This window comes from Oryx dammah, unplaced genomic scaffold (assembly GCF_014754425.2).
Source record: "Oryx dammah isolate SB20612 unplaced genomic scaffold, SCBI_Odam_1.1 HiC_scaffold_15, whole genome shotgun sequence".
Lineage (NCBI taxonomy): Eukaryota > Metazoa > Chordata > Mammalia > Artiodactyla > Bovidae > Oryx > Oryx dammah.
Window position 1 is genome coordinate 47,524,130 of NW_024070199.1, and position 25,199 is coordinate 47,549,328.

Here is a 25,199-nt window from a genome sequence, read left to right on the forward strand (position 1 = left end):
ATCTTATGGCATCTGATCCCATCACTTCATGGCAATGGGGAAACAGTTTTGGGGGGCTCCAGAATCACTGCAGATGGTGACTGCAACCGTGAAATTAAGACACTTGCTTCTTGGAAGAAAAGTTACGACCAACCTAGACAGTTTATTAAAAAGCTGAGACATTACTTTGCCAACAAAGGTCCATCTAGTCAAAACTGTGGTTTTTCCAGTAGTCATTTATGGATGTGAGAGTTGGACCATAAAGAAAGCTGAGCACTGAAGAACTGATGCTTTTGAACTGTGGTGTTGGAGAAGACTCTTGAGTCCCTTGGACTGCAAGGAGATCCAACCAGTCCATCCTAAAGGAGATCAGTCCTGACTGTTCTTTGGAAGGACTGATGCTGAAGTTGAAATTTCAATACTTTGGCCACCGAATGTGAAGAACTGACTCACTGGAAAAGACCCTGATGCTGGGAAAGACTGAGGGTAGGAGGAGAATGGGACCACAGAGGATGAGATGGTTGGACGGCATCAGACTCGGCAGACATGAGTTTGATGGACAGGGAGGCCTGGTGTGCTGCAGTCCATGAGTCACCAAGAGTCGGACGTGACTGAGTGACTGAACTGACCTGGGGACACGTCATCCCTAAAGGTGCCCACACTCAGGGCCTCACCAGGAATGAGGGGGTGCGGCCACCCCAGGCACTAATTCACATCGCAGCTTGAAGAGGGTCTCACGGCACAGGGAGAAGTAAAAAGGAGCAGGTTCCTTGGGCCATCTGTCTCCCAACCCACCAGCCCCCATTTGGATTTTGGAGGAGCAGGCCTACAGAAGCCCTGTGACCCCCAGTGCAGGGCTGGGTCCTAGTTTCCAGTATCAGTCCCCAAGAAGGCCACTGGGAACCCTCGACATACGAATCCCAGCCAGGGACTTGGAGCCTCAAGAGGTCAATTGAGTGTACAAATGGGTCAGTACCTGCCTACAGCTCATGGTGACTTTACCCAGCATTCCCAGTGGGGGCAGCAGCCTCTGGCTGGGCCTCAATCCCCCGTGCTGGGCCAGGGGGGCTCCCCCAGGGAGTGGCTGAGGGCTTCACTGCCAGCCCCTGGAAGATGGGGCCACCCAGCCCCTTGACAGGAGATTACAACCAGCTAGACAGGAAGAGAAGAGACCCTTGGGAGGGAGTGGTGTGTCCATCTTCTACAGAGCTGACCGTCAGGAGGAAGGGGAGTCTTGCAGGGCCCGTTTTTTGCGTCGTCCCGCCCACTCGTAGGCCCCCCTGGGCAGTAGTGCCAAGGAACAGGGATGGGAGTGAGGGCCAGGTGAAGGCTGCTGCTGGTGACACAAGGCCCAAGAAAGGGGCCCCACTGGCACCCACCAACAGGGTTGGTGGCACACTCTGGGACCAGGAAGGTCCAGAGAGCTGAGCACCACCCATGCCAGGCTCCTCAGGCTGCCCCCCGGGTCTCAGAGGCCACAGGTACACAGAGGGGCCAGTCCGTGTTAGCATGCCTGGTTTTTCCTTCTTTATTGAATAACTTTTCAAGATGTAATTACAATTGAAGGTGACGCGTTAGAAAGGAGAGGTGCGCGTTGAAGGCATAAGGCTGCTCGTAGACCCGGCTCCAGAGACAGGTGGCCGGAAAGGAACAAGGATTAAAAAAAGGCTGAGCGTGTGTGCCGCTCATGGGGACGGCCCTTGGTGGCCCCCAGGAGAGGCCTGGCTGAGCAAGCAGAGCCCCCAGGCAGCAGAGGGGGCCCCTGCCCTGCAGTCCCCACAGCCCACTCACACGCCCCCTACAGATGATGTCAGCCCCAAAAGGACAATTAACAGGGAGCTTCAGGACAAGGACAAAACCTCAAAAGTAAAAAAGCTGATAAGTGTAGCAGTGATACCAGGAGGTTATATACACAGGTGGCAACGGCCCCTTCTCGGAGTGTCCGGGTCACTCCGGGGGGCGCTGCCGGGGTCCCCGAGGCCCTCCCTGAGGCCTCAGCGGCTGCAGCCTCAGTACACCGAGCTGTTCCGAATGCCGCAGCAGAGCACCATGCTCAGGATCATCTCGAAGATCTGCGGGGAAGGGGCGGGCGGGCGGTCAGCTCTCGGAGACCGTGGGAGGGGGTCGGGGGCAGGTCAGTCAGCTCTCAGAGACCCCGGTGTTGGGGTGGGGTCCCCAAGCAGAGCCAGTCCGCCCCACTCACCATGATCACAGCGACCACGATGGCCGCGATGCCGATGAGGTACAGCTTCCCCGAGAAGAGCTCGTCAATTTTCCCGTGGCAGTCCTCCTGCAGGGGCGGCCAGGGGGCAGTCAGAGGCCTCCGTCCTCCCACCCCACGAGGCAGCAGCCCGGGGCCCCATGAAGGGGCACAGCCCTGCCCCCAGGGCCCCCAAAAGAGGTGTGAACGGGGCTGGTCTCTGCCTGGTGTGAACAGCGAGCATGCCAAAGGCACCCTCCCGTGCTCAGACACCACGAGGCGCTGTCGGGACAGGGCTGGCCCGGGAGGCCAGGGCACCCTCCACGCGGGGCTCAGAAGTGACCACAGCCCCCAGGCAGAGCAGCCCCAACTCCAGCCACCACACGGCCCAGCATGACCGTGGCCCAAGGGAGCCCCGGGAGGCTTGGCCACCACCCAGGACCCACCAAGGGGCGGCAGCTGAACGGAATCACCACGCACCTTGAACAAATTAGTGATGACGTTGCCGCCAGAGGGACACAGGCTGTTCTTGAGCACAGAGGTCGTCAGTGTGGTCAGAGTGTTGGAGCCACAGCAGTTAAGCTGCAGGGATGGAGGGCGCCCGCCGTCAGCCCTGGGCAAGTGTCCCGTGGGCTGCAGAGGGCCCAGGAGCCGCCCTGACCCAGGAGCTGGGGGCTTGGGGCAGTCCCCTCCCGGGGGAGAACCACGCCGAGAGGCCCACTCCTCCTCACCCTTCCAGTCAGCTGCCCTGGCCCACCTAGTCCCCGCCAGGGACCCCCCAGAAGACCCCAGGCCCCCCAGAGTGGGGCTGCCTGGCCCCAGTGCCCGTCCCGCTCCTGGCTCCGGCCCGGGCCTTTCCCTCGGTGCCCCAGCCCCCGGCCCCGCCGCACCGTCTCGTGGAAGGTCTTCACCACGGCCTTGGCGTTGTTGGCCTCGTCGTCCACTATGGCCTGCTGCAAGGCCTGGTCATAGAACTGCTTCACGTCCTTGGCGATCTGGGGAAGGAGGGGCTCACAGCGCAGGGGACTGTCCACCCCCTAGACGGGCCTTCACCTGGCTCGTTCGGACAGTCAGGAGGGACCCGCCCGCCCGGAGCTGGGAGGGGGCTCTGCCTTTCGCTCGGCCGCCACGCCCCCTCCTCCAGGAAGCCCTCTGTGGCTTCCCACCTGAAGAGCCCGCCCAGAGAGGTGCCCACAGGCCAAGGCTTCCCCACAGCCTGAGCCCTGCCCTCCACCTGGACGTGGCTCACCTGGTCCTTGTTGACAAAACCCCAGATGCCGGCAGCCACCTCACAGGCAAAGAGGATCACCAGGCAGCTGAAGAACTGGGGAGGGGAGGGCCGGGCAGGGAGAAGGTCAGAGCGGGCCAGAGGGGCCCAGGGCTCCCCGAGGCCGGCAGGGGCTCACCTGCCAGACGATGAGCACCCCGGGGGCCCACGGGCTCGTGGGGGGCGCTCGGCGGTGTCCACCCGCCCCAGCCCTGACGGGATGAACTGTGTGAGCGGCCACCCTTCTCACCAGCCCCGAGGGACTGGGCTCCAGAGGACAGGGTGGCTGGGTGGGGGGAGGGCGAGGCTGGCTCTGGGCGGGTGGGAGGGGACAGGGAGCAAAGCCCGCGGGACGTGGGGGTCCACTGTGGGGCACCCGGATCCTCCAACGGAGACGCAGGCACAGACCCCAGCCTACGCCGCCCGGACGCCAGGCCCTGGACAGCATGGCCAGGCCTCCGCTTCTCGCGGGTGGCTGACTTCCCGAGGACAGCTGAGGCCGGCCCTGGGCGGGGACTCGCCCTCTACTCTATCTGTGACTCGTTTTAAGAAAGAAGAGAGAGAAAAGCAACTTTGGGACTTACAACCAGGAACTAGACAAAAAACTAGATATAGCGGCAGTCTGCCTCGGTGGGGTCTGAGAACAAACCAGGGAGACCAGAGAGCTGGCACTCGAGGGAGGTTCGCAGGGCCGGGCTGGCACCGAACTCCTGAGTCTGCCCCCTGGCAGCCCTCAACGCCACCCCATACCCAGCCCAGGACCTTACCGTGCCCAGCAAGCACTGGGACTCCTGGATGGCCCCGTAGCAGCCCAGGAACCCAACGAACATCATCACAGCACCCACGGCGATGAGGATGTAGATGCCTGCAGCGGAGGGGAGGCCACACCCTCAGCGACCCAGTATCCCGGGGCCCCCAGCCTCCCAGAAGCCGTCCTGCCCGTGCTGGGCATACACACCGCTGCTCAGGGCTCCGGAGGGCCCACCAGGCGCTGGCACCCACCCTGCTGGGAGGAGGTCAGATGCCTAGTGGCTTGGAGAAGAGCCTTGAGGGGGAAGCAGCCTGGCAGGGCCATGTGGGCACCTCTGTGGGCCTGTTTCCGCCTCTGTGATGTGGAGGGAGTCAAGCATCACCAGGGCCAGGACCGAACGACCAGTGGTGAGTGTTCAGGGGCCTCCGCCTGACCCCGCCACCTGTGCGCACTGACCCGAGAGCCTCCGGGGCTTGGTGAGCCTTGGAGAGCCACCCGCATCTGAGTGTTCAGGGGCCTCCGCCTGACCCCACCACCTGTGCGCACTGACCCCTGAGAGCCTCCGGGGCTTGGTGGGCCTTGGAGAGCCACCCGCATCTGAGTGTTCAGGGGCCTCCGCCTGACGCCGCCACCTGTACGCACTGACCCCTGAAAGCCTCTGGGGCTTGGTGGGCCTTGGAGAGCCACCCGCATCTGAGTGTTCAGGGGCCTCTGCCTGACCCCACCACCTGTGCGCACTGACCCCTGATAGCCTCCAGGGCTTGGTGAGCCTTGGAGAGCCACCCGCATCTGAGTATTCAGGGGCCTCCGCCTGACGCCGCCACCTGTACGCACTGACCCCTGAAAGCCTCTGGGGCTTGGTGGGCCTTGGAGAGCCACCCGCATCTGAGTGTTCAGGGGCCTCCGCCTGACCCCACCACCTGTGCGCACTGACCCCTGAGAGCCTCCGGGGCTTGGTGGGCCTTGGAGAGCCACCCGCATCTGAGTGTTCAGGGGCCTCCGCCTGAAGCCGCCACCTGTACGCACTGACCCCTGAGAGCCTCCGGGGCTTGGTGGGCCTTGGAGAGCCACCCGGTGCCAAGGGCCCAGCTGCTGGCCTGGGAGGCGGAGTGGAGCCCGGGGTCAGCCGTCTCCCTGGCCTGCCCAGCACTCCCCGCTGGCCACACGGCCCTTCCCTGAGTCTGCGGCCCACCCAGAAGGGGCCCTCGCCCCTTGAAACGCTGACCACGTCTCTCGAAGGACTTCCCACAACCCTAGTCCTTCCAGCAGACCTGGGCCCACCGCCCCCAGTTGCCATGGTTATGCAGCAGGCGAAGCTAGGACAGAGCTAAGACACCAGGTCCCAGGGCTCTGGTGCCAAAGGGCCCGCTGGCCCTGCCCGGCTGTCTCTGGAGAAGAAGTCTGGGAGGTGGGACCCGCTGGCAGGCTCAGAAGCAGCCTGGGGCCCCCTCTGGACCAGAGCCTCTGGGCGACCCCAAGTGGGCCTGGCCGAGGGTAAGCCCTGGGGGCTCCTCACTTGGACATGGCCAGGTTCCGAGACCCCCGTCTCCACACCCCTCCCTGAGGTTCAGCGGGACGGCCCAGGGTGCCAGGGAGGGGCGTCCTGGCAGGTGCCGGCCCCCAGCCCCCCTAGCCTGCCTCACAGGGCCAGCCTTTCCACTGCAGCAGGCTCTGGCTCTGACCCGTGAGGCTGGGGACCCTCCCGGGCCCTGCAGCTCGGCCCGGGTGCTGCTCAAGTCCCGCTAACCACCCCCCACTTCCCGGCAGTGGACACAGAGCTCGTCAGGGCCCACGTCTGTCCCCACCGCCCTGGCAGGCCGCATCTGCATCCTTCTGCCAGCCAGGGGGTTCCGGAAGGCTGGCCCCGGGTGGGCAGGGACGCTGCTGCCAGAGGGGCTCTGAGAGGCCCCCACTCCTGGTGGCATGGTAGCACAGCAGAAGCTTGAGTCCAGGGGCTGGTACCCAGCCTGCCAGGTGGTCCAGCCCTCCTTCACTCCTTCCCCGAGGGGAGCCCTCAGGCCCAGTGATGGCGTGTTGTGGCACAGGCTGGAGCCACGGCCCCACAAGCCTCCCTGTGGGACCCCTTCCCACCGCAGTGTGGGCCCGGCCCCCAGCCTGCAGCCTTCTACCAAAGTCTCAGAGCCCCGCGCGTCTGCCCTGGACTGTCTCCAGGGGGCCAGGCGGGGCCACCGAGGTCTGCAGCCTGCTGCCACCCTTACCCCGTCCAGGCTGAGACAGGCAGCCTTCAGCTCCTCTCCCGGCTACCAGGCCACACGCTGGGCTGAGAGCAGGAGCCAGCCAAGCCACGAGGAGAGGGACCCCTTTCCCACACGGTGCGCCCAGGGGAGCCCACACCCCCTGCACCGAGAGCTTGGAGAGGGGGACACGGACAGAAGACCAGGGCCACAAGGGGGCAGGCCCTGGGAAGGGGGAGGAGAGGCCTGGGAGAAGCCCTGGGGAAAAACTCCCCTCGAGCGTCCAGAGGACACCCTTGCATCCTCAGACATGTGGGCCGCGTTGCTCTGAGGGTGTCTGGCATGGGGACAGTGGGGGCTGGGTCATGGTGCCCCGTGCACTCTCGGGGCGTGCATACCCATGCTCTCCGCCTGAGACTCAGACCTGAGGGGGCCCCTGCAGCCTGGGAGGTGGGGAGCCTAGGACCCTGCGGACAAGGGCTGGGGACTCTCCCTGGAGGCCTGGCCCGGGACCACCCCAGACCAAAGAGGACCCCCACGGCCCCGGGGCGGCCGAGTGGGATGGTGAGTGTGGGCCACCCCCAGCCCAGGAGCCAAGCGTGTATCTCGAGTGTGGGGGCCCCCGAGCAGCTGGGAAGGACTGGGACCCCTTGCAGGGTCCACTCAGGATGGCGGGTGGTCGCACGCCCCACGTAAGCCCTGCAGGCTTCCAGCCTGCTGCTCTGCCTGTGGGGGCGAGAGGGGCCGCCCAGGGGCCAGTCCTTTAAAGGACGGTGCACATCCCACCTGAGAGCCAGGCCCATCTTGTGGGGAGCGGACCGGAGGGAGGGCACTGCTGCGCATGGCGGGAGGCACCCCTCCCCATCCTCCAGAACCCCTGCCCAGGAGGGCCCCCACCCCACACCCAGCCTGACACACTCCCTGAAGGGCTGCGGCCTAATAAGGCAGCCAGTGTGCAAGGGCCCCCAGGCAGCCCAGGCAGCCCAGGCATCCAGCCCCACCCCTCCCAGGAGCCTCCCTGAAAGGCCTGCCCCCTGACATAGCGGCCCCGCCCCCACCCGCTGCCCAGCTCCTGCCCTGGCTCTCCCCTCGCCCAAGGGCGATCTGGTGGGGTCCCCACAGGCCCCACAACCCTCCCATCCAGCTTTCCCTGGGAGCACCCCGGCCCAGGCAGGCCCTGGGACAACTGCAGAGGGCACCCAGGCCCCTCAGGGTCCCCAGGCTAACGCAACCCCCTACCCCACCCCCGAGCTCTTCCTGGTGGGCCGCCTCCTCCCTGCCCCAGAGAGAAGCAAGCCCCACTCAGTCGCCTCCTCCCGGAAGCGCTCCCTGCCTGCCTGTCTGCAGCCTTACTGAGCTTACGATCACACCCTCAGGGGCCTGTCCCTGCCAGCTCCCAGCCCAGAGCTGCCCAGGGTCTGCAGCCCATCCCGTCACTTACCCACATAGAAGGTGTTGGGGGCGGGCCGGTCTCCAAGCTCCAGATACAGGAGGTTGGTGGTCTGTGGGTCATGGCGAAGCCACAGGGCCACGCCCAGTATCACACCTCCAGCCAGCTGGGGAGAGAGCAGGGCACTGGTCACACGCGGCTCAAGACTGGCCGTGGCGTGGGTAGATCCCCCAAGCAGCGGCGCAGACAGAGGCGGGTCCCCGGCCCTCGCTCTGGCGGGCCAGCACCAAGGGCATGGCTCACAGGCCCTGGGCTCACAGTCTCTGGGCTCACAGACTCAGGGCCTGGGCTCACAGGCCCTGGGCTCACAGGCCCTGGGGTCTGGGCTGCCCACTGCCTCATGTCTGCTTTGCCGCCTTGGTTTTCCAGACGCCCCAGGCGGGCTTTGGTACGGGGGACTGGGGGCTCATCCAGACCCTCCCACCAAGCACCACCGGAGACTGTGGGACAGGTTGCCAGATGAGACTCAGACACCTGGTTATTCACAAACACTTCTTTCGTATCGAGTGTGTCCCAACCACTGCCCGGAACACACTCAGGCCAAAAAAGCACTCACTGTTCACCTGGAGCGGAAGTTTACCTGATGCCCTGTATTTTACTTGCTAAATCTAGCCAGAGGCCACACCGGAACCTGTGGCCTGGGGAAGGCCGAGCCCTCCTCCAAGGGGGTGGCACTGCCCTGAGCTAGCTCATCCGGGAACTCCAAGGAGTGGACGCCAAGTCTCTGGTGCCAGGACATGGTGAGGGGTGGCAATCTGATGCCACCGGGCCCTGGCGGGGCTGGCGGCCGCTGTCCGAGAGAGGGGGACGGCTGGGGGCGGGGCCGCCCTGAGAGTTGGCAGGAAAGGGGGCTCTGCGCAGAGCCTGGCATGGGGGTGGGGGCTTCCGGCTGACTCACCCCAGAGGACGGTGGCTCAGGGGTAGGCAGGGTCTGCCCTTGAGGGCACATCCAGGCCAGGCCCACATCTGAGCATCCGACCCGGCCAGGAAAGCACCCCCGGGCTCCCCAACCAGCAAGGCAGTGACTACCTTTGGAGTTAGGAGCGCCTACACAGACCATGGGCTCTGTGTCCAAAGAGGAAGAGAAACCAAAACACGGGCCCCAAGAAAACCACCTGGCCAGCCCAGTGCTGGCCCCCGAGCGGGGCCCAAAGTCACCAGTGGAGGCCACGCTCAGTGGAGCAAGAGAGACTCGAGGCCCCGGCCCCACGGGCTGCCCCCAGGAAAGCCCCGAGCACCCCCAGGGATCTCCAGGCAGAGACACGGGACACTGCTGGGGCGGGAGGCTCAAAGCCCCACCCAGACCCTCCCACACTGCGCTGTCTCCGCACACGATAAGGCGGGGACCATTGGGGACGGTTGGCGCCTGGCAGCAGCCCGGCTGCCCCGGCCAGGGGAGGCTGCTGGCACCCTCCCCGGAGCGGGTGGCACCCTCCAAACCCCTGCCCCAGGATGGAGGCGCTCCCCGCCCGCCACCACTTCCCAACAGAGGGCAGCAGCTTGGACCAGCGGGTTCTGCGCACCCTGCAAAGGGCAGTGCCCCAGCCGCCCATCACACCCGCAAGAGGGCAGGAGGGCCCGGGGGACGAGAGCAGGGGAGGTGGGGGGGTGGGTGAGGCGGGCAGCTCCGGAGGGAGTCCCGGCTCCTGGCTCGGCCAGCTGCCATCTGCGCCTCCAGGGGAGGCAGTGGTGAGGCTGAGGGTTGCCGTGGCAACTCTGGCTGGAAACCGCCACTTATTCTGTCTGGAAACTGTGGTCCAGAGAGCACTCTGGGAGAGTCCACCCCGATTTGGCCTCGGTGTCCCCACGGCAAGGGGCGGCGAACATGGAGGGGCCCCTCCCGCCTCTGGCTGCACCGGGACCACCCATCTTCCCCTGCAGCCCCTCACCTCAGAATCCCAGGGACAGGCCCATGTGGGCGCCTGGTCCTAACGGAAGCAGTGAGGGTCACGCCTGCCCCACCCCCAGACACCGAGGCAGGGAGTCCGGGGGGCAGGCAGAGCCCCCACCTCCCCTGTCTCAGGAAGGGCTTCCCAGCACAAACCCCAGGATGTGCAGGGGGGCTGTGGTCTCCAGACTTCCCTATGCTCCCCCACCCTCCGGAGGGGCGGACAGGGAAGCCCGTCCTGCCCACAGGGCAGGGGGAGCCTGGTGCTAGATGCCTGCTCCTCGGCCATGCCAGGCCCCGCACACGCCCACTCGGAGGGGCCTGGGGAAGGCAGTGGGCAGTGACCAGCCCAGTCCGGGGGGCGGTGAGCGCTCACCTACCGTCACCTACAGAGGACGGGCAGAGCAGCACTGCAACTCCCAACCACACCCCAGGAGGGCGGCGGGGTCCCAGAAAACCCCCAAGTCTAAAAGAAGCCTGCTCTTCAAAGACGGGCATGGACTTGTGCTGGCAGATGGCGAACAAGGACCCGGATCCAAAAGGCATCAAGAACTTCCAAAGCTCAGCAAGAAAACAAATAACTTGATTTTTAAAAAACAGGCCAAGAAACCTCACAAAAACCTAAGCCTGAACAGACTTCACCACAGAAGAAATGCTCACAGCAAATAAACACACGGAAAGATGCCCAATGTCACTGGCCCCAGGGGAGATGCAAACGAAACACAGTGAGGCGGAAGACCAGACCAGGTGCCAGTGGGGGCGGGGGACCCAGAGACAGAGCTCCAGACACCAGGTGTCACCCCCGCACCCCCAGGCACTGCCCTAAGTGGGGGTGGGGGTGGGCATTCACGCCCATACACATGTGCTTCCCCAGTAAGCCCCCAAACCAGGGACAACCCACCTTCCGATTCCCTTCATATAAATAGCACAAGAGGGACTTCCCTGGCGGTCCAGGGGTTAGGACTCCATGCTTGCAACGCAGAGGACACAGGTTCTATCCCTGGTCAGGGAACGAAGGACCCAAAAACTCTTTACAAACTTAAGACATTCAGACATGGACAGCGGTGACAGGCTAGTGGCTGCCTGGAGCAGGGAGGGGTGTCCTGGGGGCAGGCTCCGGGGCTCTGCTGGAGTGAGGGCTGTGCACACCCTCCTGGTGGCAGGCTCGGTGTCCAAAGGTGCCTCCCACATCAAAACCTACCAGGTCCTGTGAAACTGAAAGTGTCAGTCGCTCAGTCTTATCCAACTCTTTTGCAACCCCAAGGACTGCAGCCCGCCAGGCTCCTCAGTCCATGGGATTCTCCAGGCAAGAATACTGGAGTGGGTTGCAATGCCCTCCTGCAATGCCTTCCTGTCCCAAGGGTCAAGCCAACACCTCCTGCGTTGGCAGGTGGGTTCTTTACCACTAGCGCCATCTGGGAAGCCCTATCGGTTCAGCTCAGTCGTGTGTCCGACTCTGCAACCCCATGGACCGCAACACACCAGGCCTCCCTGTCCATCACCAACTCACGGAGTTCACTCAAACTCATGTCAACTGAGTCGGTGATGCCATCCAACCACCTCATCCTCTGTCGTCCCATTTTCCGCCTGCCTTCAATCTTTCCCAGCATCAGGGTCTTTTCCAACAAGTCAGCTCTTCCCATCAGGTGGCCAAAGTACTGGGAGTTTCAGCTTCAGCATCAGTCCTTCCAATGAACACCCAGGACTGATCTCCTTTAGGATGGACTGGTTGGATCTCCTTCCAGTTCAAGGGACTCAAGAGTCTTCTCCAACACCATAGTTCAAAAGCATCAGTTCTTCAGTGCTCAGCTTTCTTTATAGTCCAACTCTCACATCCATACATGACCACTGGAAAAACCATAGCCTTGACTAGACGGACCTTTGTTAGCAAGGTAATGTCTCTGCTTTTTAATATGCTGTCTAGGTTGGTCATAACTTTCCTTCCAAGGAGTAAGCATCTTTTAATTTCATGGCTGCAGTCACCATCTGCAGTGATTTTGGAGCCCCCCAAAATAAAGTCAGCCACTGTTGCCACTGTTTCCCCATCTATTTGCCATGAAGTGATGGGACCGGACGCCATGATCTTCGTTTTCTGAATGTCGAGCTTTCAGCCAACTTTTTGACTCTCCTCTTTCACTTTCATCAAGAGGCTCTTTCGTTCTTCTTCGCTTTCTGCCGTAAGGGTGGTATCATCTACGTATCTGAGGTTATTGATATTTCTCCGGGCAATCTTGACTCCAGCTTGTGCTTCTTCCAGCCCAGTGTTTCTCATGATGTGCTCTGCACAGAAGTTACAGAGCCAGTTTCTCCCTCAGTCTCTCCCATCAGGAAGCTTCCATAAGCCTCTTGTCCTTCTCTATCAGAGAGGAGGCAGACTGGAAACCACAGTCACAGAAAACTGAACCATCTGATCACATGGACCACAGCCTTGTCTGACTCGATGAAACTAGGGGCCACGCCGTGCAGGGCCACCCGAGACGGATGGCTCACGGTGGAGAGTTCTGACGAAGAGCGGTCCACTGGAGGAGGGAATGGCCAACCACTTCCGTGCTCTTGCCGTGAGAAGCCCATGAACAGTCTGAAAAGGAGGAAGCCCTATAGTCTGCCAAAGAGAAAACTGTTCAGGAGCCAGTGTAGACCCTGAGCAGGCCGACAAAACCCAGGGCTGCTGGGGCGGAGCACGCGGGTACTCTGCACACAAGTGTAGTTCGGCCTTCCTTGGGGGCTGGGTAAAAAAGAAAGCGAAAATTTGGCACTAAGTCATCTCCAACTCTTCGTGACCCCACAGACTGTAGCCCACCAGGCTCCTCTGCCCGTGGGATTCTCCAGGCAAGAATACTGGAGTGAGTAAGTGATTCCCAATCCAGGGATTGAACTTCGGTCTTCTGCATCCAAGACAGATTCTTTACCGTCAGAGCCTCCAGGGACGCCTTCCCTTTTGAAGACATTCTGTTTGCGGCTGCGCTGGGTCTTCACTGCTGCAGGGCCTTCTCTGGTTGCTGGGGGCCTTCTCATCGCCATGGCGCCAGCTCTAGGGCACAGGCTCGCCCGCCGCGGCCCATGGGCTTCGTGATTACGCAGCGTGCGGGGTCTTCCCGGATCAGGGATCAAACCCACGCGCCTCCTGCACTGGTAGGCGGCTTCTTCACCACCGAGCCCCCAGGGCGGCCCCCAGGTTGTAAGCCCCCACACCCAGATCCCTGTCTGCTGGACTTCTAAGCAGCACGTCCCGAAGGATCCCGGCTGCCTTCTTCACCGAGGTCAGGACCCCAGGCTTCCAGTGGCCAGCAGGAAGCATCTGGAAATGTTGAAATCTTGTCCACAGAACTGAGGTTTAACGTCAAACAAGGGACTGGATAACTAAGGACACGCCTGCTACAAAACAGAGTCCGGTGTTAACGGAAAGCATGCCATCCTGGCGTTGCGTGGGAACCGGGACCTCCGGCTGCCGGTCACCTTGGACCCCTGGGCGTCTTCCTGCCTCCAGTGTCCTCGCGTGCACACTGCGGAATTCACGGTGCCTACGCGGACACAGGCAGAGCACGCGGATGACGCCGCTGTGTACGGAGCACGCCCGACGGCGCTAGCGACTGCTGGGACGGCCGTCAGGAGCGTTGGGCAGGCCGCTCCCTGGTGGGGTCCACACGGCTTCCTCTCCCCTCTCCCGCCGGCCGGCCTGTCGGAAGGGCTGCCGCCAACTGCTCTTGCACCCAAGCTGCCCCCGGACCCCGAGATGCTCCTGCTGGGGGCGAGGCTGGGCAGCAGTTCAGGAAGGGGCTGGCTGACCCGCTGCTGGGATGACCAAGGGCTCCACACTGGGGGACGGCACAGGCTGTCTGCAGTGCTTTGAAGGTTCGCTATCTGTTTCTCTCTTCTTCCCTCCTTTCCCAGAATTAATAAATAGCGTCAGCTAGGAAGAGGGGCTGGGGAAGCTGCCAAGCACACTGGGCTCCCGCCCGGCCAGAAGCAGCTGAAACGGAGAAGGAGCGGGCGTCTCCCTGCTTCCCTCTCAGCTGAGCCCGCTGCCCCCCACCAACCCCACCAGGCCCCGGGCACCTCCCCACCCCAGGGCACCGGCCGCTTGGCTGCCCCAAGTGCTGCCTACACGGTCCAGGAGTGACAGGACATTCGTGCACCCCGCGCCCCCTTAATCGGCGGCTGGGCCCCAGCAGTCCCCCGGGCGCTCATGCCCTCAGTCCAGCGCTGTCAGGGAGGATGCTGTCTGACCCAGGAAGTGCCCAGGCGGCTCGCCACCCGAGAGGTCCTGGGGCCTGGAGACCCGCCCAGGAGGACGGTGAAGGCCACAGGAAGGGAGCGAGGCAGGAAGTGCCCCCGCAGACCCTGGGACAAGTCAGGGGGCAGAGGCGCAGCCCAGACGCTGCTAACGGGCGTGGAGGCTCAGCAGGGCCAGAGGGCACCCCGCTCAGGCGGGGCCGGGACGCGGTCCCGAAGGCTGAGCCTCCACCTCCACCCGCCACAGGACAGACACGGCGACACGGGGCCTGACTGCCCTCCCGGAGTCCTGCCGTGCCCTCTGGGAACAGGGCCGCCCAGCTCAGGGCAGGAAGGAAGGAAGGACAGAGGAGCAGGACCCCCAGTTCAGCCGGGAAGCGGAAACCCCTCTCTAGCCCCCTCGACCTCAGGAAGCCAACAGGCCGGCCTCTAAAAATAGGCATGGGGGTGGGGAAGGATTCAGGGCCACCAGGGGCCCAGCAGTGGGGGATCCCAGAGCTTCCTCCTGCCGGGAGGTGAACACAGGGCCCGCCCCCCCCACCTCCCGGGGTCCAGCAGAGCAGGCCTGGTCAGTTTCTGGGCCAGCTCCTGAGCCTACCACCCACTGTGGGCAAGGAGCCCAGGAGGTGGCCTGCTCCCCCGCCCCACCAGCTGAAAGAGCCCCTCGTGTGGGATGGCCCTTTGCCCCCTCGGCCCCTGTGCGGGGGGGTGGGGGACGCGTGTGGGCACTGACGTCCCAAGGCTGAGCTGCAGGGGCCACGCACACATCAGACAAGAAGGGTCTGGATGGGCTGGGAGTCGGCCCGGGCAGGGGGCAGAGGCAAGCAGAGGGGGCCTGGGCAGCTCAGGGTGTCCTGCCGGCACCTGCTCGCCACAAGCCCGGGCTCAGCCACTCGCCCTGGGGGAATGCCATGCCATGCCACACCACCCTGCTGCTGCCTGGGGCCATGCCGGCCCTGAACCACAGCGGTTGAAGGAAGGGCCCTGTTTCCAGCCTGCTTCCACCACTTCCTCACGTGGGCCACTTGGAACCTCAGGCTCCTTATCGCCCCGGTGGGCCGCAGGTGTAGGCAAGGGGAAGGTGCTGGGGAGTTTCACATGGGCTAGAGCTGTAGCTGTTATCTCGGGGGCAGAGGGGAGGATTGTCCATCCAGAGGGCGGTCAGCTGAGCCCTTGGGCCTGGGGAGCAGAGAGGACCTCGGCCGTGTGCGAGGGAGACACCCCCGAGAGCCCTGAGCAGGCAGGACTGCAGAGGGCGGTTCCCAAGCCGACCGCCCCTTGGCAGCCCCCATGTGCCTAAGACCCACTCTATCGAGCTCCGGGGCTCGGGTCTCCCAGCACCCGGGACTGGAGGCCGGGCAGGCAGGCAGCCTGGGGTCCTTACTCATGTTTCCCCCCCGACGATGCCCAGGGCACCTGGAAGCCCCCGAGTCACAGCCTGAGCCGTAGCCGGCTACTGGCTGCAGCACTGAAGTGAACTCAGCAGCCGCTGCGGGTGAGGCAGGCGGCGCGCCAGGCGAGGCAGGGCTCCGGGGCGCTGCTGGACGCTCCCCGAGGGAGAGTTACAGCCCGGGCCAACCTGGTAGTGGGAGTCGCGACAGAAGATCCGTTGTGAGGGCAAGGGATGCCAGGGGGGCCGCCCGCCCACCCCCACCTGCTCCGCATGGGCCTGGCTTCCTGTCCTTCGCCTTCCGCACAACCATCACGTCTCCCTGGCAGTTGGGCTGCAGGGAGCAGCGCCTTTCTGGACACATAAGGGCCACAGCTCCCATGGAGAGGGGGAGGCGGCCTGCTCCCCAGGCCTCTGCGGCGACCCGACCCACACCCAGGCTCTGGAGCCCCCTGCCCGAAACACCCTCACCACCGATTCATGCACTTGAGGAACCCGATGCCACCCCCAGCCCCAGCTCCAAGGTGCCTCCCTGTCCGCGGAGCCCAGCAGGCCTCAAGGCCAGGGAGGGTGGTTGCCCCCAGCTGGTTGGCCACCACCTGCAGGGCCTCCCCCAGCATCTGGGTGCCCACCTGGAGGCCCCGGGTGGTCTTGTGGGAATCGGCGCTGGCTTTGCTGTAGGGAAGAGGGGTTCAGGCCCCACAGAACAAAGTGTGTGCAAGGGGGCGGGGGCGCGGGGTGGCACCGAAGTCCAGAGGCTCTGGGAGGAGGCTTGTGGGGTCAAACCACATCTGGCGGACAGGTAGAAACGGCCCAGGAGAGACTCTGCTAACCTGTCACAGTGAATCTGCTCCTGCAGGGTGGGCGGTCCTGGCCACCGGCCGGAGCCGCCTCCAAGCTGGAAGATACCCAGGCCTGGCCACAGCCTGGCCCAGGTCCCGGGGGACAGGCAGGGCCAGGCTCCCGCACCCCCACACCACCCCCAGCCATGGCCCTCTCCAAAACGCAGCACCGGTGCAAACATGCCGTCGGCCCCTCCCTCAGGCACTGGACTCTAAACCTTATTGACCATGGCCCAGGTTCCCCTGTCACGGCTCTCAGGCGATGGGAAGGTATGTGGGTAGACTATTTGGGAGGAGGATGGTTTGGCGGGAGCTTATTTCTGTCTGGCCTTCAAAGCAGTAAGAGATAGGAATCAGGGTGAACTCAAATTTCCAGAGGGAGACTGAGCTAGGGGCTGCGGGCAGCACCCCACGGGGTGGACATGCGAGGGCACTGGAGAAGAGCCAGCAGGGTCCCGTGCTCCCTGGTGCCCAGACACTCCCCCTGGGGCAAGACTGACCTGGGCACAGACCACAGACTTCCTCTTCTTGGCCTGGCCCAGATAGACAGCCGTAGCCCAAAGTTCAGCAGCCAGATGCCTGGGGTCACCAGGGAAGGCCATCTGCCCTTTTGAAACAAGGCACAGAAAGTCCCTGCCCCCCAGTAGAGCCCGCCTGGGTCTGGCCCCTCGCCTGGGAAGGAAGGCGACAGAACCGCTAAGTGACAGTCATGTGCCGTCTGGAAACGAGAGCAAAAGGCTGGTGTGCAGGGCCTCTAACCAGCCTCGCCCCGGCCTGCCCTGGCCGCCTCCTCTGGAAGGAGACCTGACTGCATGAGGGCGGGCGGGGGTGGGGGGGGGAGTGCCAGAGCGAGGCTGCTGCTGTCGCAGAGGGGAAGCCATGATACACCCATTTCACAGATGCGGTCAGCGGGCTACCACGGCTCGCCCACTCTGGGCTGGGCAGGAGCGCAGGGCTGGGAGCCTGCACAGGCCTGGAGCCTCCCCAGCAGGAGGGCCCCGAGTCCCAGCTGCCCTGCCAGGGAGCTCCCAGGCCCCCCGACATACGCCCCAGCGGGCAGGAGCTCCAGGCCCCGGCTCCCCAGCTCGGGCCAGGCCTCTCCTCCCCAAGCCCGGCCACCTCACAGCCCTCGGCCACCTCCACGGGGGCTCGGGGTCTGGTGTGGAGACGTGGGAGAGCACATGTGTGTGTGGGGGTGGGGGCAGAGCCAGTATGTATGTGTGTGAGAGAGAGCCCATGTGTGTGTGTGTGTGAGCCTGTGTGTGTGTGTGAGAGCCCGTGTGTGTGTGAGCCTGTGTGTATGTGTGAGAGCCCGTGTGTGTGTGAGACCGTATGTTTGTGGGTGTATGTGTGAGAGACCGTATGTGTGTGTGTGTATGTGTGAGAGCCCATGTGTGTGTGTGTGAGCCCGTGTATGAGAGCCCGTGTGTGTGTGTGTGTGTATGTGTGAGAGCCCGTGTGTGTGTGTGAGAGCCCATGTGTGTGTGAGCCTGTGTGTGTGAGAGCCCGTGGGGGGTGTGTGTGTGCAAGAGCCCGGACCCCATGCCAGCAGGCCTGTGCCTCCGCCTCCCACGGGGACGGCTTTTACTCTGTGCAATGAAACTTGCGTAAGTGCCCGGATCCAGATCCAGATCAGCAGCCTCCACCTCCCGGCCTGGCGTGGGCGGGGCTGGCCCTGCGGGGTGCTCCAGGCACCCAAGTGCCAGAAGCCCCCTCCCCGAGTCACGGCCTACACCTGGCAAGGAGAGCGGTCTCCCCTGAGGCCACCATGCCCAGCAGCCAGCTCCTAAACTAACAGGACCCCCAGCTCAGAAGGGAGGCAGCCAGGACCAGGGCAGCAGGCTCCACCGGGGTCCAGGCCCCGGCCCCACACTCTCGGCTGGGGGTGGGGTGCAGAGGGGGGCTCCGGGCTCCCCACCATGGGTGGGTGGGGCCTCCTTGCCCCTGGAAGCTAACTTCTCAGAGCTCTGAAGGGCACGCCCGGGGAGGGGAGGGGAGGAGAAACAACTCCTCCGGCCTGAATAGAGTGGCCCCGGGGGAAGTGTCAGGCCTCCACCCCCGCTGCCTGGGAAATTACCAGAGGCAGCTGGGAGGAGCTGGGGGTGGGGGGCGTCTGCCGGGAGACCTCCCAGGCAGCCCGGTGGGAGGGGCTTCCCCGGGAAGCTCCTCTTCTTCCTTGACCACCACCTCCCGCCAGGGCCCTCCCAAGCTCCGCACTCAAGGGAAAAGCTTGAAGGCCGCTGGGAGAGGGGGTCTGGTTGACACCCCTTGCCAAGGCCAAAGCTGGCGATTACTAAATCAACACCAAGGCCAGCCCCTCAGCAAAGGTTGCCAAGGCCCCTGGCCCGTCCTGCCAGCCTCCCTGCTCCCACCCCCAGGACAGAGGCTGAAGGCCACGCGTCCCCACGGGTGGCCCTGCAGGCAGGATATGACACCTGCCCTCCAAGTCCAGTCTCCGCCCTCTCCAGCCCCACACCTCAGTGTCCGGGACCTGACCCTGGGCCGTCCGGAGGGCAAACAGAGGTCTCCAGGCCCACCCAGTTCTCCAGGAGCCATTTTAAAACTTTAGCCTCCCCATGTCGACCTGACATCCAGCAGACAGTCCTCGTCCTCAGGGCAAGGGCTGAGCAGCCTGGGGCGGTGGAGAAGCAGTGAGGGGCCAGGAGGTGGCCCAGGTCCCTGCCCTGGGACCCCAGAGGGGTGGCAGCGCACAGCTGCCAGAGGGGCTCCCGGGACAGCAAGATCTCCACGCCCCTAATTCCAGCACCAACAGGAAATGGAAACAAAAGCCAAAGCTTCACCGGCACCAGCCAGCAGTTAAGGCTGATCAGGAAACACAACCCAGGCCTACCGCCCAGAGGCCCCAGGAGACCCTCCAGCACCCCTCAGACGTCTCACCTGTGGGCACCTCTTCCCAAGCCCCGAGCTGGGTATCCACCCTGCCCCAGCACCCTCAGGCTCGGAGTCGCCCCGCTCTCCGGGGCCCCTGCCTGTGCCAGCTCGAAACACCGCTCAGCCCCTCGCCCCTCACAGCCTCTGCAGAGACCCAGGGCGAGGAGGGCCTGGAATCTACCTCTGGGTGAGGAAACTCGGCCCCCAAAACTGGGGGCACCATGCTGCGCACACCGGCACGCGGGCCACCCGGGTCCAGGGCGCTTCTTGTTTGCGCTTTGCCCGGGCACGGACCCCCAAACCGACCCCCAGGGTGGCGACAGTAAACAGGATGAACTGAGCCGGGCCCAGAGTCGGGTGGACCGTCCCCAAGACTAAGGCAAACTGCGGCGCGCCACCCCACCTCCCCCCGCCCGCTCGCCCGATGCGCAGGGCCGGGCCGGGCCGGGCCGCCCATCTAGGGGCGGTGGCCCTGATGAGCTCATGGGGGCGGGGCGTCTCAAGCCCCGCCCTCGAGCCCCTCTTTCCCCAAGAAGCAGGGTGGCCCCAGAAACAGCGGTCCGGAGAACTCAGCAGTAGCCGGGCGCTAGGCTCGGGACACGCACCCACCGCACCACCACCATCACCAGCCGGGAACTGACCCCGGGTCCGCGAAGGGCCTGGCCGCGCGGTTCTGGGTCCCGACGCGCAGAGGCCCGAAACCCGTCTTAGAGCCCCCAGACCCGCCGTCGAGGGGCACGGCGGCCCCGGACGACCCCCACCTTCGCGACTCGCCGGCCTAGGCCCTCCCACCCAGCCAGACTGGGCGCACACAGGTGGCCCCGCAGCTCGGGAGCCCGGCTGCGCCCCCTTGACGGGGCCCCGCCGAGCGCGCGGCCGGCCGAGCTCGGGGAGCGCCCCCGCCCCGGGGCAGGCTCACCCAGAAGACGAAGTTGAAGACGAAGAGCAGGTATTTGATGCACTTGGTGCAGCCCTCTACCCCCATGGCGGCGCGGGCGGCGGGCGGCCTGCGGGGCGCGTGCCTGTCCTGGGCGTCGGGCGCGCGGCCTGGGGGCCTGGAGAGCGGCTGGGGGCCTGGCGGGCAGCTGGGGTGCGCAGACGGCAGGCGCGGGGCAGGCGCGGACGAGGGGCGCGGAGGGACGCGAACGAGGCGAGCGGGAGGCCTGGCCGGGACGCGCCGGAATCTTCGCAGCCACTGCGCGCTCACTCTGAGCTCGGGCGCGCGCCCCGCTCCGATATTTATAGGGCGCCGAAGCCACGCCCACAGTCTCCGCCCCGAGGCCCCCCCCCCGCCCCTGCTGCTGGAGCGCGGAGTTTACGCAGCCCCAGCCCCGCAGCCTGGCTCCCGGGGAAGGGGCGCACGACCCTCCCGCTGTGGCTCGCACACTTCGGGGTGTCAGATAGGGCAGTCAAGACGCAGGGGCCTGGGCGCGCAGTGCCAGGCGCCGCACGCATCCCTGGACTGCGGGCACGCTCGATTCCCCGAGGGGCCGCGCGGGAGGACTGGCCTGCAGCCAGGGAAGACTCACTTCCCCTCCTCCTTCAGGCTCCTGGGGACGATCCTAGAAGGCTCCATGGAGGAGGTGATGCACCGGCCAACAGCTAAGCGCAGACAGCAGCGTGCTTTTTTCACAGCGCTTTCCGGGACAGAAAGCCGGGTCGGGTCGGGAGTGAGGCGGCCATGGAGGAGGCCCTGGCGTGAAGATCATAGAAGCCGAGTCTAGGCCGCTGGGCCCTTGCCCCATGGAAATGGGGAATCCCTGAGGGCTGGTAGAGGAGTCTGTGCTGGAAAGGTCACAGAGAGAGTGTCCCGCGGCCAGTGTTGCGTCCAAGAGGCCCAGGCCGCCTCTGGAACATGCGACGTGTTTCACACACACCCTGGTGGTGCCAGTACCCCACAGCCTTGCTGTCTCCTGAGTTCCCCGCTGCCCTCACTGCCTGAGCTAACCAGGGGGCAAAGAGGTGATTCGTCAAGCTTTCTGCCCAGGTGACGGCAGCTGGAGAGACAGGAACTCTGCCTCTGCGGTCACCCTGGCACGAGTAACTACCGACCGCTTGAAACGTGGCCAGTGCCACCGCCTGGGACTGACGTGCTGATTTTGCTCATGGTGCAGGGGTTTGCATTTCAGTGGCGGAAGAAGGCCAGCGGCTACTGTGTCGTATCCATCGAGAGGCTCTGCTAGTCCTGTAGCTTTCTCGGTGGTTTATTTAAAAATTTGTTTCAGCTTCACGCTTCCGGAAGAGCCAGGAGTGCAGGTGTGGGGTTTGTGCGTGCTGAAGGTTATAACCAAAAGAAGTAACGTCTTTGAGGGGTCTGCCTGGGTTATTTTTGCTGACCAGGAGGCAGAACAGGGCTTCCGTTTGAAGAGTCGCTTGTCTAGGTGGTTTCCCTGGTGCCTCAGATGGTTAAGAATCTGCCTGCAATGTGGGAGACCTGGGTTCAATCCCTGGGTTGGGAAGATCCCCTGGAGAAGGGAACAGCAACCCACTCCAGTATTCTTGCCTGGAGAATTCCATGGACAGAAGAGCCTGCCGGGCTACAGTCCATGGGGTCACAAAGAGTCGGACACAACTGAGCAACTAACACTTTCACTTTTGTCTGGGTGCCCTGGGCACCCTGTCCTCCCATCCGCTCCCTGCAGTGATGCAGACATGCCCTGCCAACGTTGTGGGCTGTCTCTTCCCTGGGCCTTCTAGGAAGGGGGTGGTGGGGCAGAGAGCCCAAGCTCAGGGAGCCGCAGAACCATGTACCTGTGTCCTTGGGCCACCACCCCACTTCTTCTGTCCGCTGCTTCAGTCCTGCAGGTGCCAACTATGTGCCAGGCGCTGTGAGCAGCTGGACAGCCAGGACCCCTTCACTTGAGGACCTCAGGCCCTGGTGAAGACAACAGATGTCACCCCATGGTGGTCATGGCAGTGCTGGGAAGGGACACTGTTCGGAGGATCCAGGATGGAAAGCCACTGGGGGGTGGGGGGCACTCCTACTTGGGGTTCCAGGAGAAGTCAGTGATGGAGCCAGCCCTGTGGGGTGCTTTTGTTGTTCAATCGCTAGGGCTAAATCGTGTCCGACTCTGCAATCCCATGGACGGCAGCACACCAGGCTTCCCAGTCCTGAGCTATCTCCCAGAATTTGCTCAAACTCATGCCCATTGAGTCAATTATGTTATCCTACATCTCATCCTCTGTCACCCCCTCTTTTCCTGTCCTCAATCTCTCCCAGCATCAGGGTCTCTTCCAATGAATCAGTTCTTCGCATCAGATGGCCAAAGTATTGGAGCTTCAGCTTCAGCCCTTCCAATGAATATTCAGGGTTGACTGAATGAATTAATCCAATTCAATCCAATGTATATTTAAGATTGACTAGTTTGCTCTCCTTGCAGTCCAAGAGACTCTCAAGAGTCTTCTCCAGCACCACAGTTTGAAAGCATCAGTTCTTTAGCGCTCAGCGTTCTTTATGGTTCACCTCTCATATGCGTCCATGACTACTGGAAAAACCATAGCTTTGACTATACAAACCTTTGTTGGGGTATTGAGGGGAGCGTTTCAGGCAGAGGGGGAGGTTGGAAACAGGAAGCTACTGGGTGTAGCAGAAGAATGTGGGGAAAGGACTAGACCCTAAGGTCTGAGGTGGGGGCTGGTGGTGAGGTCAGGGTGAGGCTGGCTCTTGGTCCTGAAGGATGGTGCTGCCCTGGATTCTGGCCCCAGTGGAGGTGACTGGTTTCCATAGGAGAGCGTCAGGCTTGGCCCCGGAGGAATCGGCTCGCCTGGTTACAGAGCTGGGAATGAACTGCGTGGGCACGCTGGTGACCCAGGAGGGCCAGTTTGGTGACGTCATCCAGCCTGAGTCTGGAGGCCTGAGCCTCAGCGATGCTGGAAACCGCAGTCTGAGGGCAGGAGGAGGTGCCAGGAGCCGCCCCAGCTCATGGGTGGGGCCAGAGGAGGGCGTGTCTTCCTTTCCCCCGTGTGTTCCGTTCAGGCTTCAGGGGACGGCACCTGCTCTCCTGCATCCACGTTCAGTACTGACCCCACCTGGGAGCACCCCCAGACTCCCCTGGAAGGCGTGCCCCTTCAGGGTGCCTGGGGGGGGGTCACATTGACACAGTGGTCAACATCTCAGGCAGAGGTGGCATGTCGTGTGAGCTGGGGACAGGGGGCACCCCAGAGGCACGGCCTGGGGAGGGGGCAGGGGGCACCCCGGGGGCACAGCCTGGGCAAGGCTCCTGCTGTCGGCTGGGCCGCAGAGCTCCTGTTCCAGCTCTGGGCCAGGGCACCTCGACAAGCTCCCAGATGGGCTGCATTCAAGAATGAGGGGGAGGGGACGGGGCCTGCCAGCCTGGGAGGGGAGCCCCCCCACTCCCCCACCTGTGCCACCCCTGCCCTCCCCTGACTGCCCCAGGACAGATGGGGAGCTGATGGGGGGTGTGGCCAGCAGCTCAGCAGGCCCAGCAGGCCTCACTGCCCAGCTGGACTTGGCCTGGGTCTTCTCCTCCCAGTGACTTGGGACTGGTTTGTCCATGTCCCATCTGCAGTGAACGTGACCACAAGCCCAGGCACTGGGAGCAAGGCCTGGCTCCCGAGAGCAGGAGGCTGAGGCCTTCTTCAAGTCTCTTCTTCAAAGAGACTTCTCTGCCCGGGGCTGATGACTCACTGCTTTTCTGGGACACGCATACTGTGTGTGTGTTGTGGGAGGGGGGTGTGGGATCTCTGAACCCACCTCCTTGCCTTCATTTCCTGTGGATATAAGCAAAGACCACCTAAAGGAGAAAGGCTGTTTCTGCAAAGCCTGCTTCACAGGGAGTCTGCCACCCTTGTTGCATTTGACAGGGACTCAAGGCCGTCCTCAAGGGAGACAAGTTTATATTAAAAAACAAACAAACAAACAAAAAGGATTTAACATCTGGAAAAGGTACTATGCCATATTAATAAAATAAAAAACAAATTATATGATCATCTCAATAGAAGCGGGAAGAGCATTTGACAAAACCCAACATTCTTTCATGATGAAAACACTCAACACGCTCAAAATAGAAAGGAACGTCTTCCATTGGATCAGGAGTGTTTACAAATGACCACAGCTAACATCACAGCTAATGGTAAAATCTGACCATGTCCCCCATGAGATCAGGGACAAGGGATGCACCCCAAATCCTGCCACTTCTCTCTCTCTCACTCTCTCTTTCTCTCCTTCTTTTTCCATATATATATATATATTTTTTTTATTGAAATATAGTTGACTTACAATGTTGTGTTAATTTCTGCTCTACAGTGAAGTGATTCAGTTATACAGATATTGAATATATATTCACAGGATATTGAATATAGTTCCCTCTGCTCTACAGTAGGAACTTGTGGTTTATCCATCTTACACATAATCGTTTGCATCTGCTAAGCCCAGTCCTTCCCTCCCTGATCCACCTTCCCCTTGGTAACCACAAATCTGTGCTCTATGTTTGTGAGTCTCTTTCTGTTGTGTATGAATTCATTCGTGTCGTATTTTAGATTCCACATGTAAGTGATAACATATGCTGTCTGTCTTTCTCTTTCTGACTTACTTGATCATCTCTAGGTCTATCCATGTTGCTGCATACTCCTGCCACGTCTATTCAACACTCCTAGAAGCTCTGGCCAGAGCATTTAAGCAAGACGAAGGAATAAAAAGACACCCATGTGGGAAAGGAAGGCATAACCTATCTCTATTTGCAGATGACATGATGTCTTGTATGGAAAATCCTAAGAAATCCACATGCAGAAAGTTAATAAATAAATATGTTCAACAGTTGGCAGAATACAAGATCAATATACAGGGACTTTCCTGGTGGTCCAGTGGTTAAGAATCTGCCTTGCAATGCAGGGGACGTGGGTTTGATCTCTGGTCGGGGAACTAAGATTCTGCATGCCGCAGAGCAGCTAGGCCTGCGTGCGGCAGCTCCCATGTCCCACAGGCCACATCTAGAGAGTCCGTGTGCCCAAGGAAAGATCCCATGTGACGAAATGAAGACCCTGCGTGCCGCAACTGAGACCCAACACAGCCGAAAAAAGAGAGATCAATATGCAAAAGTCAGTTGTATTGCTATACACTAGCAATGGGCAATCCAAACGTGGAATTAAGAAG

The 25,199-nt window shown here is 62.5% G+C and overlaps 1 protein-coding gene across 1 annotated transcript; it reads right to left on the bottom strand.

The window, feature by feature from the left end:
* Window positions 1-1,483: 1,483 nt before the first annotated feature.
* CD81 (CD81 molecule) lies at window positions 1,484-22,272 on the bottom strand. Its single transcript, XM_040255318.1, has 8 exons — window positions 20,007-22,272; window positions 7,834-7,948; window positions 4,214-4,311; window positions 3,429-3,503; window positions 3,070-3,174; window positions 2,660-2,761; window positions 2,183-2,269; window positions 1,484-2,051 (listed from the first exon to the last, which is right to left on the bottom strand). Exons 1-8 carry the CDS (start codon window positions 20,070-20,072, stop codon window positions 1,989-1,991), a joined length of 711 nt encoding a protein of 236 aa, XP_040111252.1. The 5' UTR covers window positions 20,073-22,272; the 3' UTR covers window positions 1,484-1,988.
* Window positions 22,273-25,199: the final 2,927 nt, after the last annotated feature.

Excerpts from the sequence above, each read along its gene's own strand:
- CD81 (XM_040255318.1), bottom strand. The coding sequence starts at position 20,072 with ATGGGGGTAGAGGGCTGCACCAAGTGCATCAAATACCTGCTCTTCGTC. Across the intron at positions 7,949-20,006 it reads TCTTCAACTTCGTCTTCTGG|CTGGCTGGAGGTGTGATACT; the intron begins GTGAGCCTGCCC and ends CTCTCTCCCCAG. Across the intron at positions 2,270-2,659 it reads TCATCACTAATTTGTTCAAG|GAGGACTGCCACGGGAAAAT; the intron begins GTGCGTGGTGAT and ends CCGCCCCTGCAG.